Raw genomic sequence first — 18497 nt, 5'->3', positions numbered from 1 at the left:
TTAGGAAAGATAAATGTTGCTGCAGCAAGTCACACACAGCCCAAAGACCAAGAGTTGCACACACCTGACACTGAAAAAATGGCATAAAATGCCGTGATGAAGTCACCCACAGGAAATGCTGTTCTCTGAGCAGTGTCTGTCACAGAAGCTGGTTACACAAACTCCTCTCTATCCATGTAGTCCATTTGTGGTTCATCTACTGGGACTTCTCTGCAAGAGGATAACCAGTCTAATGCACTCCAGCCTGTACTGGGCTGGGAGAATGAATGTGAATTCAGCCAAGAGACTTTAGAATTCCTGTGCATGTCTTACTTTTACTGCACTTGGGAAAGACCATGACTAGTAAAGAACTAAGCAGAATATACTTGGCAAGCATTTAACTGCTTAAATAGATGAAAACAGGTACAGCAAAAAGTCAAACAAAGATGAAAAATTGTAGTCACTACAAGAGTATGTTCTGGTGGTATGCTTTTTTTCGCAATAAAGTTAAGATCAACTACAGCTCAAAAAATCATAACAAAATCTGAAGTTCAGTTTGAGGAGATGTCATCCCATGGAGTCCTCTAAGGGTATTAGAGGACCATGTGCAATCTGATTGCTTTTGAAAGTCTCTCTTAAATACCAACACTGCCACTGAAAACACATGCATTCTGTTCATACAGTAACATTTCACTCTACAGCCCAACATGAAAGGATTAAAAAAGGAAGAGTCTGAAAGACACTTTCGTTTCCTTTTAAGGTTGTTCCATTTTAGCCACATATAAAGACAAATTCATGGGCAAAGTATCTCTGATTCAGTCAGGATCATCATGTAATTTGGGCAGCAGACATTAAGCAATTGTCTTCCTCTACGTGGCATATATAACTTCACCTATTTCTAGGAAAAACAAAATGAAGTGATGACAAGGAGAGGCCTTCTATGAAATATATGAACACAATATTAATTTATAAAATGATTAGGGGTAAGTGCAGCTTTAGGAATAAAGTTTGACAGATCATCATCATTATTTTAAAAACCAAGTTTTCACATTATGACAGCACCTACATTCAGAATCCAACTCACCATGAGCTAAACAAGCATATATCAAAGCCAGCTTCTTGCCACAGAAGGTTTTTACAGGAAGGTTTTATGTTGCAACTACTTATTTAAAGTTTTGAAACAACTGATACCCTGTTTTCCATCTGCCACTAAAAAATATAGGAAAAATACACTTTAAATAGGAAAAATGCACTTTAAATAGGAAAAATACACTTTAAATGTAACACTCACTTAAAAGACAAAGTTGTGTAATTGCTTTGTTTTGTTCCTTGCAGCAGTCCTCTGCCTTTGCACCCACATTTGTAACACACTGTCCAACATGCATAAAAAAAGATTTAGTCCTTACTCAATCTTGCCTGTTGAGAAGCACGTTACTAAAATTCCCTACAGCAGTGATGCATTAGGTTTTAATAGCCCACCATCAAGAACTTCTTCTTGGAATGGAAATATTTCAACAAGAATTCTTTTCCTCCCTTCCAGCAAAAGGTACTGGTAAATCAGGTTATCTGCCTTGTCAGTACCAGCCAGGAGGACTATCCAGATCCGGCTGAAAGGTCTGTGACCCTACGCTTATCATCAAGCCTTCACAAGTCCTTGAACAAATAAAGTAGAGAGGTGTGTGTGGAAAGGCAATTAGCCACAGCCTTTTCAGAGGCCGTGTGAGATAGAGAGCTTAGGATCTAAGGCAATAATCTGGGCAAAACTCAGATATCCACAGTGTCCATAGTACAGTTACTTAACACTGCTAAGAAGCAGGTGCTCAGTAGTCTTCAGAAGAAGAAGCATAATACAACACAAATCTAAAATTAAAACTCTAAAATTTTAAAATTCAGTTTTAACCTAAAAACATTGCTTTAAAGCTCTAAAAAGTCTGAAATAAACAGATTGCTTTTACAATCTCTATTTACACTCAAAAACACTTCTGCACTTCTAATTCTCTGCTTTCCTGCTTTCCAGCTCTGCAAAGGCTGTCTAAAACAAAGAGAAGATATTAGGCACTTTGCACTGTTCCTGACCACTGCTCTCTCTTCTTTCCTGCACTCCTAAAACCTCTGATTTGTGCCCTCTGCTTTCCTGTTGCCATGGAGAAGGTCCAACACATGACCCGCTCCGCTCTGAGGAGAGCCTCAACTATTGAGGTCAACCCACAAGCACGCCAAAGGCTCCAAGAGCTCTTTGTGAATTTCTGCCTGATTCTAATTTGCCTCTTGCTGATCTGTATCATAGTGATGCTTCTCTGAAGTTCCACCACTTCTCTGCCCTGTCCTCTAGGAAAGTCACCCCAGGGGGAAGAGAGACCTTCACGTGCAAACTCCCAGTGCGAGGATCCTCATGTGACAGGGGCTAGCACTTGGACTAGAGAGTGTGCCAACCAGTGCTCTGTTATCTTACTGCCTGCTCATGTATTAAAAACACATTTTCTGTGCAGAACAGTGTTTAGAGCCTGTAGTTACGAAGTTGTGCATGACTCAATTTGTCCGCCCTCAACTAAGAGATGTCTTTACTACATGGGTTAAAGTATCAGTAAATCAGATTATCAGTAACAGCCAGCAGCTGGTAAATTCAAAGTTTTAGTCAGCTAAACAACATCATCACTTTCTGGGGGCCTAAGTCTTTTTAGGTTTCTCTGAAAATCTTTAAGCCCTTGGAAGGATTCCAAATTTGGACCATGCCTACCCAAAGAAGAGCTTTACAGGTACACAGCCCTCAACACATCCTGGGAAAATTTCTGCTCTGCTTAGTTCAAAGTGCTGCATCTCTGCATTATCAGCTGAAGGCATTCAAATAGCTTTAGTGTTTTTCAAAGGAATATGAGAACGAACCAAAAATCTCTTCTAACTCAGAAAGGAAAAACTAGTTCCTATGTTTTTCTCTCTATTTAAAGGATCTTATATATGTGACATCTGGCAAGATTTTTCATTATGTTTTGCAGAAAAAAATTGACACTACCATAACTGAAATAAAAAATATTATTTTCCATAGTAATTTGCCTGACATGACAACTGGCACAACTTGGATTCTCAGAGTTCTTAACATTTGCCTTCAGACAACTTAATTAAGGCCTGTTCTTATTTATGTAGTAATTCCCTTAGTTTAAAACTACAAAAAACTTGGAACTTGCCAATGTCACATGAGGTGGCTCACACCTGATGTGGCAAAGAGAAAAGTCTAGTCCATCACTACTGTTGTGACTGAAGTGTATCTATACAAATAAAAGTAACATCCCCATCTTCAACTGCAAATTCCTGCTAGAGAATATGAAAGTACTTTCCTAAAATAAATGACAGATTAAAAAGTTCATTGTAAACAATTATGCATAGGAGGGAAAAGCACTGCAGAAATATCTTTTCAACCACAGACTATACACATAAAAGATGACACTTCTGCTCCAGAAATTGTGAGTAACAAGACTGAATAGAAGACTTCCAACCCTACTTACCCTATTACCTGTTGCTGGTATTAAGCAAAATCCCCAGAAATTTGATACACTTCTCAAATTTAAAGAAGGCTTAAGAATCAACAAAGGTCAGACAGACGTCCATTTTTTAAAGAGATATTCTTCCATTCCATTCTATGTAAACATTCTTATTAATGAATACAGAAAAATCAAAACAAGTTTGTCTTGTATTCTGCCTTTAAAACTTAATATTTCATTCGTAGAAGTTGATAATAAACAGCTGAGCAGGAAGGGAAGAAATCTCTGGAAAAACTCTGTATTCAATGGAATGCAAGCAAATCCAGTGGTGAATTTCCTATCTGGTGAGTAGGTATGTTGAGACCAGACTCTGAAGCAAGGTTACCCACAAGAGGAAATTAAGATAGCTACTTGTATGAGGAGTAGGGCGAGCACTGTGAGACTGGCAACACACCCCCAAACCTGCAAGTTAGTATTATGAGCATTACTGGTTTGAACTGTCAGTGTAAATCTCAATTTCCATTTCATGCATTCTGACCACTCTCACAAATGTGAGAGATTTTAGCAAGCGTACTTCCCCTTTTAATCCTTCTTGCTTTTCTTCTCTTTTCGAATCTGTATTTTTGTGATGGATAGAGTTTCTAGCTTTAATTTGCTTTGGATGTGTTTCAAGAGACTTCAACTGGAAATAGACAGTTTTACAGTACTGAAAACCTGCTGAAGAAAGAAGTGTTAAGAGTAAAGCATCAGCACTGCATTCTGAGGACATGTTTGGGTTAGAGGTTTTACAAGCCAATAATTTAAAGGAGTCAGAGTAAAGCATTGCTAAAAAACATAGCCCAATAAAAACAAACCCTCCAATTTCCTTTTATGTACGTGAAAATCCACAACTTATTTTAAAACAATAACCAAACAAGAACAAAACCAAGTTATCAATAAACCAGAAGCCTCACTGCTATTTTACAGCAATGCAGATATATTGCATATATTGTATGGTACATTGGTGTCTTAGGCTTCTGTTGATCAAAAAATCAGTTACTATCTTCTATATATCCAATTGTCAACCGAACCCAGAAATTTAAAAAAAACCCATTTGTACATAATACAATCTTCTTTGTAGACTTATCAAGCTTTAAAAATAATAGCTACGGTATTTTTATTTAATGAAAGGACTGCTTGAAAAATAGTAATGCATAAAATATATCCAATTGTTTAGAAAGAAGCATCCATTCTATTACTTACTTATTAGAGTTATGTGAAAAGAAGCTAGTCATCACATAGCTTTCTAATTCTCTAAATCTCTATTTATTCTGCTTTGGTTTTCAGGAGTAGTCTTGACTATTTTGCAATGTCCAGGTCACTTACATGTAGCTAGTGCTTGTAACTATTCCTAATTAATTTTCTGCAAATGTAATCAAAAAGTTTAGCACTTTTATGAGTCATAATAAAAATAGCAAACATGTACAGCACATAGCTTGGATTACATTTTTAGTTCTCTGCTCCACTCCACCCAAGCCTAAATCTTTTTCCTAAGGTCATTTTACACACCAGTAGTGAATAAAGACAGCTAAACAGGCAACAATCTGGTATTACTCTTCCTCCAAAAAAAAAATTACCAACTTCCATGACAATTTTATACCGGGAAGGAGCTGAATCAGGAACCATAATAAGCTGGTTTTAAAGATGTGTTTCCTCAGCCAGCTCCTCAGCAAAAAATGATACAACAATTGATTTAATAATTGAATAGTTGATATTATTCTCCATGTGAAAACATGACCCATTTAAAAATTGAAACTTTGCTCGGACCAAGACCAGTCAGAAGGTGTTTTAGAAGGCAGCAGATGCTTGCATTTCTTTAATAACTGTTCTACATCAATTTAGCAACAACTTCCCTTCCTATAAGAACTGAACCACTCATTGGACAGACAAGAGTAAAACAGCCTTAAACAAAATTATTCACACGACACGCACAAAATGTTTGTCACCCCCCTGGACAAAAAATTTGTATGTAAGTTTTGCTACAATTACACCAATGGCCAATGGTACAAGTAGGCCAGGGGTATCTCATTCGGAAGAGCATTCCCAGCAGGGCAAGGGAGATGACCCTGCCCCTCTACTCCACCCTGGTGAGGCTGGAGTGCCATGTCCAGTTCTGGGCTCCTCAGTACAAGAGAGACAGGGAGCTCCTGCAGCAGGTCCAGCAGAGGATTACAAAGATCATTAAGGCACTGGAGGAGTACTTCTGTTAAGAGCGAAGTCTGAGGGAGCTGGGCCTGTTCAGCCTCCAGAAGAAGTCACTGAAGGGACCTTATCAATGTCTGTCTGAAAGGGGTGCCAAGAGGATGGAGCCAGGCTCTGCTGGGTGGTGCCAAGCAACAGGACAAGAGGCAATGGGCAGAAACTGATGCACAGGAAGTTCCATGTGAATGTGAGGAAGAACTTCTTTAGTGCAGGTGACTGTGCACTGGAACAGGTTGCCCAGAGAGGCTGTGGAGTCTCCCTCTTGGGAGATGTTCAGACACCACCTGGACACAATCCTGTGCCATGTGCTCTAGGATGACCCTGCTTGAGCAGGAAGATGGTAGTCCCCTCCAACCTTATCCATTCTGGGATACAGACAGAACAATAATCATAAAAAATGGTTACACTTTTTAATGTATGCTGAAACATACTTTACTTATATCCTCTCTACCAAAATTAGAGCAGAGTAATTGAACACATTCATTTAAAGAGTGTTCCCATTTATATTTGGAAGCATATAAACACACTATAGATTACAGACCAGATACCTGTATTTGTATGACTATTAATGAATAGTGCCTAGGAGAATACAATTGGAAATTTTTTGTGTGAAATCCTGCAAGATCCAGAGATGTGTTATTTAACCACAAATGTAATCCTTTTAGCTTTGACCTCCCTGATAAAAAGTGGGGAAAAAAAAGAAGAAACAAACAAACCAAAACCCAGAACATATTTATAAGGATTCTTTTAAGAACTGATGCTACCCTCAGTAAGAACCCTGGTAATTTAAGTTAATTAACACTATATTTACTGTAGTAATATATAATTGATTGTTTTATAAGCTTTTTCTTTCTTTAAAGGCAAAATTATGCCAGAAGTTACATCTTTGTATAAGATGAAAAACTATAAAATACTGCCCTCTTGTGCTATTCCCTAAAAATGTAGCTGATTATTAAAAGCAAGTTTTGGCAACTGTTGGCAGTATTAGGGTTAAGTGGGTTTATATATTCCTTTCACTCATGTATATATATTTCTATAAATAAACCCCAATAGTTAAGTTATTAATTCTATCTTAAAATAAGTAATTGCATATGTGCTATTAAAAGCACTAAGGACACATCCTCTGCCAGCTCAATCCAGATTCTTGGTAAGGCATTTGCAAGACTGCAGTGGGCCTTAGAAAGCACATTGCCAGCTAAACGTGGCTGCAGTGCACGATGCCAAACCCTAGAAGGGTAGGAAATATTTCTCTTAACAGACACTTTTCCCAGATAAGAAAGCAGGGGGCAGAGCAGTGTTTCACCCACAGAGGTATTTTAGAAGTAAATTTTCAACAGTCTGTTGCTGAAAGAGACCAAGTCTTGAGAACATTCATTCTTCTGAAAATTTGATGGGCCTGGGAAGTACCATACACATTGATAAAGTCAGTGAAGTGCCAAACTGTGTAAGAAAATTCAAGTCCTTCCTCCAATTATTAGTTTTTCAGAAATTCTTCAGTACTGGAATGAAAGTTATCATTAACCTTAATTTTATTTAATTTTATTTTTAAGGTATTTGAGAAAAAAAGGCTTGTAGGAGCATCCAGAATACTTTTCCAGAAAAAAACCAAACAACTAGCTATTTTAAGCATACCATTTTTTTCTTAAGTGGCAGAAACTAAAAATCAGGGGAAGAGCTATGGACACAATGAAATTCATGTGAACCTACACAGCTTACTAATGAAGGAGCAGCCCTAAGCTACAATTAAGAGTCTGCTGCAGGCACAAGAGGGCAGACTGATGCACATTATGGATCTTGCCAACAACAGGGGTCTCAACCTGCTACTTAACTTTCTGCTCATTGTCTTGGTCCTAGTGCTTGCATTTATCCTTGTGAAGCTGATGTGAACCTCTGCAAGGCTCTGCTTCCTTCTCAGATTTCGCCCTGTGGATTTTGCAATGATAATGTAGACACTTTAGACTACCTGAATGTAAGTATGTGAAGTCTGCAGAGGCTGAAGTATCTGACAGTTACAGAGAATGTGTTCACACCCCAAATTTATCAGAAAGCAATCCTAAGAGCTGTGCACAAGCTGTGCACCTGCCACTGAGTGAAGAAAGCACCTACAGCCTCACTGAGTACCCGAAGAAACCCAGCAATGCATCGGCAGCTATTGTAGGTTCTCATTGCTACAGCTGATTGTTATTTAAAGATCTACAAATTATTTGCAACACTCAAGGAACAGAACTTCTGCAAAAAGGGGACAGCAGAAATCAAATTTTTAAAATGGGATTTCTGTAGAACATATACTTAATGGGAAATGACAGCAAGAAGGCAAACCAAAATGCCAGCTTTGAGTTGACAGCACACATCAAACTACCTGTGGAGAGAAAAGCACAGATGCTGTAAATGGAAACAAAGATATCCCTGAAATGCAGCTTGCAGTAGCAGAGGTGGGAATAAGTGAAGGTCAAATATGAAAACATTATTATTATTATTATTATTTTGGCTTTTTTTGACCACCTGTGGTTCACTGCAACACCTCAAAAGCCAGAAGCCTTCTGTTAACCAGCATATCAAAAGAAGCACCTGTCAAAACAACTGAAAAACAAAGGGCCATTACCCAGGGTTATCATAACTCTGGCCAGGAGACCCTTAGCACCAGCACATACACCAGCAGTAGGCACAGCTGCACAAACCCAGGATGCACTCCAGCCTCAGAAAGAGGATTTACCACTTATGCACAGGTCAAGTGAGCAGTGTGGGAGCCCTGCAGCCGTATTTGACAGACCACTTGTTACTTGCCAGTGCCATCATCAGTCCATAGCCTGTCCTCACCTCTAGGAATGCAGCAAAAACTCCTTACAGGACCTTCTTTTGTGGCTCTTTACAGAGTGATGTACTTTTCCCACAGGCTCCTGGGAAGGAGAGTGACCAACAAGAGCACACTTCTGTTGGAATGATTTTCCAGAAGGTAGAGCTAAAAACATGAGAAGTGCTGGGAAAGGAGGGGACCAGAAGCAGATTTTCATATATCACACTGGAGCCAAACAACTTTCTCTTAGCATCTCACTTTCCCAAGTGAAACACAGGAACCAAGCACAAGAACCACCAAGCATAAACCAAAAAATATATATTGTACAGTAAATTTATTGCCATAGATATGCATATTAACACACATGCATAAGAGGCAGATGTTGTTTTATGGATGGGGGAGGCTCCAGCTCCAGCTTCCTACTGCCAACAGCACATCCCTGATTCAACACATATACTGCTGAGTGCTGAGTGTATTACAGAGCTGATCTATTCATGTTCACACCCAGAACTTCCATATGATCACTGCTGTTATTCAGTTATCTGCAGGAGACTCAACTAAACTGGATCTATGAACAGACTTTTCACAGGAAAAGGCAGCATGCCCAGCAAACCCGAAAGCTTAAGGAAGTCCTGCCATTAGTAAGTATCCCCATTCCACTCTATGCTACCTGCTCCAAAGCTTACAGAGCATTAGCGTGCTGGTTTTATCTGGAATAAAGGTAATTTTCTTCATGGTATAGTAGTTAGCATGGGACTATGGATTGGTATAAGTACAAAGTGTAGCTATGATGAAGGAAATTGCCTCTGCCCCAGCCAAAGCAGCACAATGGCCTAGAGCAGCACAGATAGTTAAAACAAAAGCTTTTTTCTCACCTGCTCTGAAATATGTGCAATAACCATTTGGTTCTTGCATAATGGCTTCTGCAAACTACATACCTACAGTTTTTTGAAGCTGATAGTTATAGAAGTATGAATTCCAATCTGTTTGCATTTAAAGCAGAAAACATTGCACAGCTACATCACAATAAGCAATCATTTATTTTTATAATCTTGAAATATTCTGCTTTAAAAAAATCCGTAAATTTATATACCAGAGATATATGTGGTAATGGTTACATAGTTTTGTTTTAGGAAATTCCTGTTGATGCTTGACGTAGATGGTTCAAAGCACACCAAAACCACTGTAACAAACAGGAAACCCACTCTAGCCCAAAGCAGAATAAGAACAGTTTTCCCAACAAAATGGTTATTCACTGCTTGGGACTACTCAAAGCTTATTGTCTATATGACCTTCTCTATATTCAGAAGTTTCCCTATCCTAGGGAAACCACTGTGACATCAGTTGGCCCTGACAAAACAATGAAATCACATATTCCTTTTTAATAAATTGAGGAAGATGAGCCTACTGCCACCAACGAGCACGTATTTCCAGATCGAAAATTAAATACCAAGGAAGTCTGTGAGAAACTTTGCTGTCAGAGCATGGAGAAACAATGCCCAGACACAATCCCAGTAGTTTTCTCTCAACCAGCAACGAACATGACAGAATCCTCAACAAATGCTGAAATACACTGCTGAAACTGAAGCATTTTCCAGAGATGACATATAAAGCTGGCAAAGTTATCAGCTAACCAATGCCAAGACTCTTTTTGCAATCAAGCACAGTCCAAGTTTGCTTTCCAATCATTTGCTGCGCTCCAGACTGAACCTACAAGCACCTTGTAATGAATGGAATCCCATTTGCTGGGCTACCAACTTCACACCAAAAGGAACAGACCGTCAAAAGCTTAGTTATGGCTTACATTAAAGGAGTTCACTCTGCTAGCTAAAAGTGATAATCCCTCATGTTGAAAACTTTCCTATTCCTGAAAAGTATCATTTCATCAAAATGTGATATAGGAAAAATATTGTTATTAATAATTTTAATTTTCTGATCTGAGAGAATTGTAAAAAAACCCTATCTTTGAGTTGACATTTAAGAATAAAATTCTATGTGGCAACAATGCTATCTGACAAACGTTATGACTTTTCTTTCAATTAAACTTTTACAGCTTTGTTTACCAATTTTTAGATATGCATGCAGTTTACTTTCCTCCTTTTCTGCTTTGCAACAAAAATTGTTCTAATAACTCTAAACTTCTCAGTACATTAAAACTTAATTTCCAGCAATTTTTATATACATGGTGTGATCAATCCAGTGTTTTCCTCATTAAAAACCCCACTAAACCTGGTACATTAAAGGGAAAAGATGCACTTAAGTAATTTCTATCTATTATCTCTGCAATATTCTGACACTATTTAGCACACCATGCAGAAATCATACAGATGCTCTGTACACTGGAATAAAGAGATTCATATTGTGATGCTTGCAACACCAGACAAAGTTAATATGTAGATATGCAATCTTATGAAGCTCTCCTTCTTATTATATGATCTCCAACAATTTTAAAGGCATGCTTTCATTTTAAATCTAAATTTTGGAACTAGGACATAGCATGTACCTACATGCATTCAGATAATAGGATATATAATAGGATCAGACTTTTAATTGCTTTTGCTTGAAAATTTTGAAATGCCATTGCTTGAAAACGTAGAGCTTTTTAATTTAGATTTTATGGCCTCCAAGTTCAGTACATGGGAAATGTGGTGTATTATAAGCAGTTTTTTTCTCTTAATACAGTCCTTATCACACATTTCATTATTCAAAGATCAGCTGTATATTGAAAACAATTAAACAAGTATATGGTGAAATATAAATTCTGCATGGAAACTGTTTTCATTAAAGCAATATTTCTTTGTTTCAGTGCATAAACTGAACTCCATACACTGAAGAACTTTTAAAATCTGTTCCTAGGAAATGCATAGGAGAATGTTTATTTTCAAAAAGCATACATTAAATAGCTCACATTAGCTAAGGAAATGAATTTCCAGATGCAATTCCACAATGTTACACAATAACCAAAGAGCAGGTTCTCCTTGGAGATTTCTTTCTGAAATGTACAAACATCACACCCACAGCTGAAGGATGCACCTTCTCTAAGAGGCATTCTGCTGTTCCACAGCACATTTTCTGCAGTTGCAAACCTGACCACATCCTGAAGGACAATCACAATGCAGCTGTAGGTCTTCTACCCAACACTCTGAGCTTCCCTTACAACGCACAGGAAATTTTACTTTACAATCCATGGTTTACAATTGGAATGGAAAAGCCACATGACAGGCTTTATAATTTGGAAAGCAAAGTATAAGAAATACCACTGAGTTCAGTCAACTTCAGACTACTAAGGAAGCAGAGAATCTTAAGCTTGAAAGTAATTAACCTTGGAACAGCTTTTGAGGGGTGTTAGATTATACTTTCCATTAGTCTTTAGAGTAAACAAATAGAAAGCTCCTCTGATTTTACAAAAATTAATTGTGAATTAGCATTTTCTATAGTCAACTGTCTATACTAGTCTGTGAGGACATAAAAACTTATTTTTACTGAGTATTATTAAACTGTTCCTGAACCATCAGTCCCCAAAATCAACTCAGAAAATTGCTGCTGTCTATTCTTACTTCATTAGTGATAGCCTGGAAGAAGAGTTCAGCTATCTTAAAGATACACAAAGCTGCCCTAGATTAACAGTTAAAAGTAAAGTTTGTTGTATTTTCTGTTCTTGGCAATAGTAGTTTTAAAGAAAAATAATGATAAACTGATTTTTTTTCAGTCGTAGAAAAACCACTACATTTCCATCAGGATATATACATATTAAAAGCAAAAAAGCAGAAGTAATCCTCAAAGGAAAAGAATAATTAAAAAATACATAGAGCTATGGGTTTTGCCCTTTTTATAAATCATCAGCTTCCTCTTATGCCTTCTACTCTATCTCTTAGATATATATTTCACTTGGGATTGCAGTTTTCTTGGTTTCTCAGAAATGATAAAATACCAGTTCCCAGGTACATGTGATCTCTAAAAAAAGGCCACAGCAGAATGATGCTGAGGCTTCTTTAAAAAACAGGTGTCAAGACAGGAAGAATCATTCTCATTTTTTCATTGCTTCTGGCATCTCTCCTCCTTACAGGCATAACCTCTGTCAGAAAGACAGGAGGGCAAGGGATGTTTCTAAGAGCCCAAAGGCTCACTGCTCTTGCACACACTTTAACCTTCACTGGGTCCTACTTCACAACCACATCTCACTTGAGGACATAGAACAGATCCCATTTCAAGGCCCAGCAATATGATTCCAGGTCATGCCAATGGAAGCACTTGCTAAGGGCATAAGGAATTTCCTCCACAGAGATGTAGAAGTTACAGGTAAAAAAAAACAAAAACAAAAAAATCCCAACAAAACCCAAAAAACCAACCAACCAACCAAACACCCACAAAAAAACACCCCACAAAACAAAACAATCCAGTTTTAGGCAAAATATCAAATCTCAAAAACCTGGAAAGGTGCAGCACTGTTTGTGAACTGAAGCCAAAGATAAATAATGCTTGTGTTCCCCCTGCTGGCTCTGTCCTCCAAACACAGCTCAGTAGCAATGCCTGCATGGATGAAAGCTTTTGAGTAATTGTAATAACACATACAGGGCTTCATCTGTTTCAAACATTTAACTTTGCCTTCATATGTACGTAAACATGATCAGAGGGAGAAAGCACTTCTGAGACCTGAAGGACAAAAGCTGGGAGTCCTTTTGATCTAAACAAAAAAAATTTCTAAAATACCAATCCTAAACAAAGCGCCTTTAAAGGCACATATAAGATGATGAAGAGATCTATGCCTAAATAAAGTAAATAAGTAAATAACACTTGTGAAACACCATCTGGAGTACTCCATACAGGTCTGGTATCCCCAGCATAAAGAAGAATGTGGAACTGTTGGAGCAAGTCCAAAGGAGGCCACAAAATTGGTAAGAGGACTGGAGCACTGTTCCTGTGAAAACAGGCTGAGGAAGGTGGGGCTGTTCAGTCTGGAGAAGAGAAGGTTGAGTGGAAATCTCATAGCAACCATGCAGTATCTGAAGGGGGCCTGCTGGAGCTCCTTCACAGGAACTGCAGTGATAGGATATGGAGTAACGGGTACAAATTGAAAAAGGGGAAATTCAAGGCTGGATATTAGGAAGAAATTTTTTACTGTGAGGGTGGGAAGACACAGAAACAGGTTGCTCAGGGAAGTTGCAGATGCTCCAACCTTGGCAGTATCCAAGACTAGGCTGGATAAGGCTTTGAGCCACCTGGTATAGTGGGTGGTGTCCCTGCCCATGGCAGAGGGGGGTGGAATTAAATGAGCTTTAAGGTCCCTTCCAACCCTTAACATTATGTCATTCAGTATATTTAAATCCAGGCACAGTAACCTGATCACAAATCTCACAGACAGCACCACTGGCGGCTGCAGCCAGCTACCCATCTCAGGTGTTTGGGAAGACTTGAATGAATGGATAGACCAAGCTCCCTGATGGTACCCTGCTGTTGCTTCCCAAACCCTTTGTGTGCTCCTCAATGCCACCAGCAGGTGCCAGCTGCCTGGAGTCCAGCTGGCAGTGCCCTGGACCCAGCCTCAGCACTGAGCCCATCTCTGTCACTTCAGTTCTGAGAGGACCCCATCGGCCTCTGCTCCCTACCTGGGGAATTTATCAGCATCAGAATCTTTGAAGTGCTTAGAGAAAGATGAGGGCTTCTGCAGCAATAACGGGTGGCTACCTGTAACAATGTCAGGTTTTTAGACAAACCCCTAGAGATTACTATTTGTTTGGCCATATTAATCGGCTTCAATTTTCTTCTGTTAAAAAAGAAAAAAAAAACAACAAAAAACAACCCCATAAAAACATAATAACTCAAAACACCACCAAAAACCAAAATCAGACCACCATTAAGAGCAAAACTGGCCGTTAACAATCTCTAAACTTGTTATTCTTTCCTTCAATATACAACAAAAGGAGCAACAACACTTGAGCACAACTCTTTCTAAATTACATTTGTGTACTTCAGGCTGAAGAAAAGAGGAAATCTGAACATACTGCTAGATTATCTCTGCTGAGCTAATATCCTAGTCTAACCCTAAAATGCCTTTCAGAGAAATTTATTGTAAATTGGGATTTTTTTTTTGTCAAGTCAAGCCAAACTTACTACACACGTAAACATGAACATGTAGATTTTAAATACTGCCTTCCTTCACAAACTGTACTTCCCCATTAGGGGAAGAGCTGGAAACAAAGACTGTGAATTGCAATGTTAGAAAGGGTTGCATATATCTTAAAACTATGTGCTTGATAATCTCGATATAAAAATATTTCAGGTATGATACATCAACCACACATACTTATTAAAATAAACCAGATTTGTTGGCTACTGTTAGTTGATTTTTATTAGTTAAAAAATAAGCAGTAATATCAAACCGAACTCCGTTTTTAAGTGCTAGGCATAAGGAGATTGAATATTCATTCACCCTTGCACGACACAAAAGTCATTCTTATTTTGCTGAATGCATAAATGCAGACTCTGTAATCCCTTTCAGATAAAATACCTTCACATTTCCCCCACTATACAGTTACTCTAAAACTACTAAAAAGGCTACTTGGTGAACTCTTCCCGAGCCCAGCCTCACATGAAGACGTTAGTCCCATGCAGTCAGGCACAATGAACCAGAGTAAACTGTAAGCAGACAGCAGAAATAAAAGAAAACCCAACAAACAACGAATATTGAGAAACAAGCAGCAACAGCAACAACCAAAGCTTAAAATACTGGTCAGGAGGACCTGTTCCCCTTCCTGTTTCATTAAAAACTGCCTGTTACTCCTCAGGTATAACCCAGGATGCCACATGATGGCAGCAAACACCAAGCTCTGGCCTTACCTGCATGGGCTGGTCACCTGCCGCTCTGAAGTCTTCAAGCTGCTGCATGTGCCATGCAGGCACACCGTAGGGCTCCTCGGCAGGCCTGCAGTCCAGGGGATTTGCCCGCAGCTGCTCCTTGAGCCACATCTGAGTCCTCACAGCCGGCTGTATGGGAGCGCCGCTCACAGCCTGCTGTCCCAGGGTCGCGTATCTCTGCCCGAAAGCCTCGCAGCCGCCTGCCGCAGGTTTGCTTTCAGGTAAGGCACTGTAGGTCAAGTCTAAGGCGTGTCTCCTACTTGGGGAATCCGAAACAAAGTCGTCTTTGCTGCACGTTTCAAATTTGTATTTGCAGTCCAGTAGAGAAGATCGTTTTTTCCCCACTTCTTTGTCCTCAATCTTCAGCAACTCCATGCTGTCATGCAAACAACTTGGCCCATTTGTCCTTAATTGAGGTGGCACAGCTTTGTCCGTACCAGCCCTGTATTCCACCGAATGACTACTTCCATCTTGGCTGAAATTATTTGGTGAGCTGAGTTTAGACAAGGAGGACCATTTTCTTACAGGTCTTGCATCTTTCATGTCAAGAGAATTGTCCAGAGCTCCCTGATTTCTGCCCCCTCCTGACCGTACAAAGCTTGTACTCCATTTTGAGCCATCAGACTTGAAAGCTTCCCTGTGTTTGGAAAGTGAAGAGCTGGCACCAGACAGCATCACATGGGCAGTGGGAATAGAAACCAGTGATCGGCTGGGCTTAAATGATGATGTACCACTTGAAGTTGAATGATCTGTGAAGAGAAATTTGTCACATAAATAAGTGCAACACAGAGCTCATTAACACTAGTTCAGATAGGATAAAATATCAAATTCAAGGTGAAATGCAAAATAGAAGGAAAGAGGTTTCTTGACAAAATAGGGCCTTCTAGCTCATTCTAAACCATGAGAATAGAAACTAATTAAAGTGTGAGATTTTCAAGTTTATTTTGCTCAGGTGTCATGATAACAAAAATAAAAGCTCACTAAGCATTGGCAACAGAAGCTTCAGATAGAATTCTCAGCCTGTGAGCCAAAGAAACCATTGCCAGCTTTAAGGTGGCAGGATGGATTTCTCCCCCACCCCACGTGTGCTAAGGAGCTTCTATATCACTAATAGTACAGGTGCTCAGGAGCCCCAAGACTCGTTCTCCTTCCATCACCCCTCTCTTCTCATTTTTTGAAGGCAGAACAATTCAATAAATGCATTTGGTAAAATGGCAGTGCTGTAGACAAGCCAGTTTAATAATGGTCACTTGGACAGAGTTATCCATTCTGGATCTCACCGATTTCCAAATATGCTTCCTGTGCTGTGTTTGGCTGGAAAGAGTTCATTTCCTCCACAGGACCTGGTATGGGGCTATGTTTTGGATTTGTTCTGGAGACCGTGTTGGTGATTTAGGGATATTTTGGTGCCTGCTAAGCACTCCTTACACATAATCAAGGCCTTTCCTGCTTCTCACCCCACCAATGAAGAGGCTGGTGGTACACAGGGAGCTGGGAGGGGACGCAGCTGGAAGAGCTGACCCCAGCTGAACAAATGGATATTCTATATCCTACAGCACCCTGCTCAGCAATAAAACTGGGGGAAGGCTGGTTTGGGGGGCTGCTGCTCAGGGAACAGACAGCTGGTGGTGACCAATTGTTTTCATTTGCAGCATTTCTTGGCTCTTCTTTCTCGTTACTTTTCTTACAGTATTTTTCTTCAGGAAAAGACCCTCAGGGAAAGCAGGGATGGAAATACACAGAAGAAAGAAATGCCTCTCCTCTTGTACAGGTAACTCCTCAGCTTGAGGCTGCTGGCTTTGTAACATCCAAGAAAACTAACCTTTGTACTGAACCTTACCCAGAAGCTGAATCTGACACAGCACAAAGTCAGTCCAGCAAAGGCAACTGTCCCAGGCCTTTTCATATCCAAAGAAAATAAGAGTGTATTAGGATTCGAAAAGAACTGACCTATGTTTTAGGCTATACAGATTTCTAGGAGTAGAAATATTACATCTGCAAGAGAAAGGTGAAAGAAATCCTGTATATATGTATCTGTAAAACTTAAAATAGTAAAAAATACATTATAGTATTTAATATAGCATTTTCCATCTAAAATACTGACTTAAAATTAGACATACATGGTTTTAAAACTGAAATTAAAACCAATAATACTTACAAATACCTTATCTCCTTCATTTATTAGATTACAAGCTTATTAATATGTGGTAGATTTTTATTTTTCCTTCTTCTAAATTTAATTTTAAAATAATTAATTTTGAGTTAAGATTTAAACGTCTTGACTTCCAATTCTAAACTCTTCAAGCAGATTTGAACTTAGAATGCCACTTATATCCAAGTACAGCTAATGGATGTCTCCAATAATTTGTCTCAAAGAGAAACACGGTAATTTTGGCTTCAAGTTGTCCTAATTAGTCTTCCCATTAACGCTCACTGAAACATATGAGAAAATTCACACTTTTTCTTAGAGCATATTGCTCAAGTCTGCCTTGCCTGCAGGCTCGGCTGCAAAGAGAACCAGTCTGCCTTTGGACACACCTCACAACACAAAAAGCAGGAAATTAATAGATTTCATTTAAAATAGGAGAAAATACAGAAAGAATCATGAAACTTAAGAGATATTATTTCTTCTTTAGTCACAGGAATAAGCTCCATCTGGCCAAATCCTGTCAAAGACAACTTTATCCAAGCAGCAGGTTTTTCCCTTCCATACAGGTGGGGGTATGCAAATGCCAGTTCAGACCTGAAAGCACTCTCTCCTTGGGATTACTTGGGGTTTATTTCACTGATCTGGCATTTATTTGAAGATTACAAACACTCTCAAACATAGCCTGTGTGTCTCCAGAGTCTTTCAAAGCTTAAAACTGCTCTCTTTAATGAAAGCCGAAAGAGACATGGGGATAAAAAAGTAGCTAGATGCTACTGTTTTTCCTTTCAGCAGAAATAAGATTGTATGACAACTTTTTCTTTTCAATTATCCTAATAACTTTTTTCTGGTGCCCACCACAAAACTCCCAGGAGTACTTTTCTAACAGGCATGACATTTTAATACCTGATCCAGTACTTCCAAAACCACATAAATAAGAGAATTGAAAGCACGCTATTTTAAAACCACATTACAAGATTTCTACCATGTAATAACAGCAGATGGA

The 18497-nt window shown here is 39.0% G+C and overlaps 2 protein-coding genes across 2 annotated transcripts in view; one reads left to right on the top strand and one right to left on the bottom strand.

Moving 5' to 3' along the window:
* Nucleotides 1-18497, bottom strand: part of CEP85L (centrosomal protein 85 like) — a 104987-nt gene that overhangs the window by 48728 nt on the left and 37762 nt on the right. The window contains exon 3 of the mRNA XM_066547085.1: nucleotides 15328-16094. Coding sequence (XP_066403182.1) covers nucleotides 15328-16094 — 767 coding nt within the window. The remainder of the gene's footprint in view (nucleotides 1-15327; nucleotides 16095-18497) is intronic.
* On the top strand, nucleotides 2122-2280 carry PLN (phospholamban). Its single transcript, XM_066545783.1, has one exon. The coding sequence runs from the start codon at nucleotides 2122-2124 to the stop codon at nucleotides 2278-2280; it is 159 nt and encodes a 52-aa protein (XP_066401880.1).

This window comes from Molothrus aeneus, chromosome 3 (assembly GCF_037042795.1).
Source record: "Molothrus aeneus isolate 106 chromosome 3, BPBGC_Maene_1.0, whole genome shotgun sequence".
Classification (NCBI taxonomy): Eukaryota; Metazoa; Chordata; class Aves; order Passeriformes; family Icteridae; genus Molothrus; species Molothrus aeneus.
This window is presented reverse-complemented; position numbering and strand designations above follow the sequence as displayed.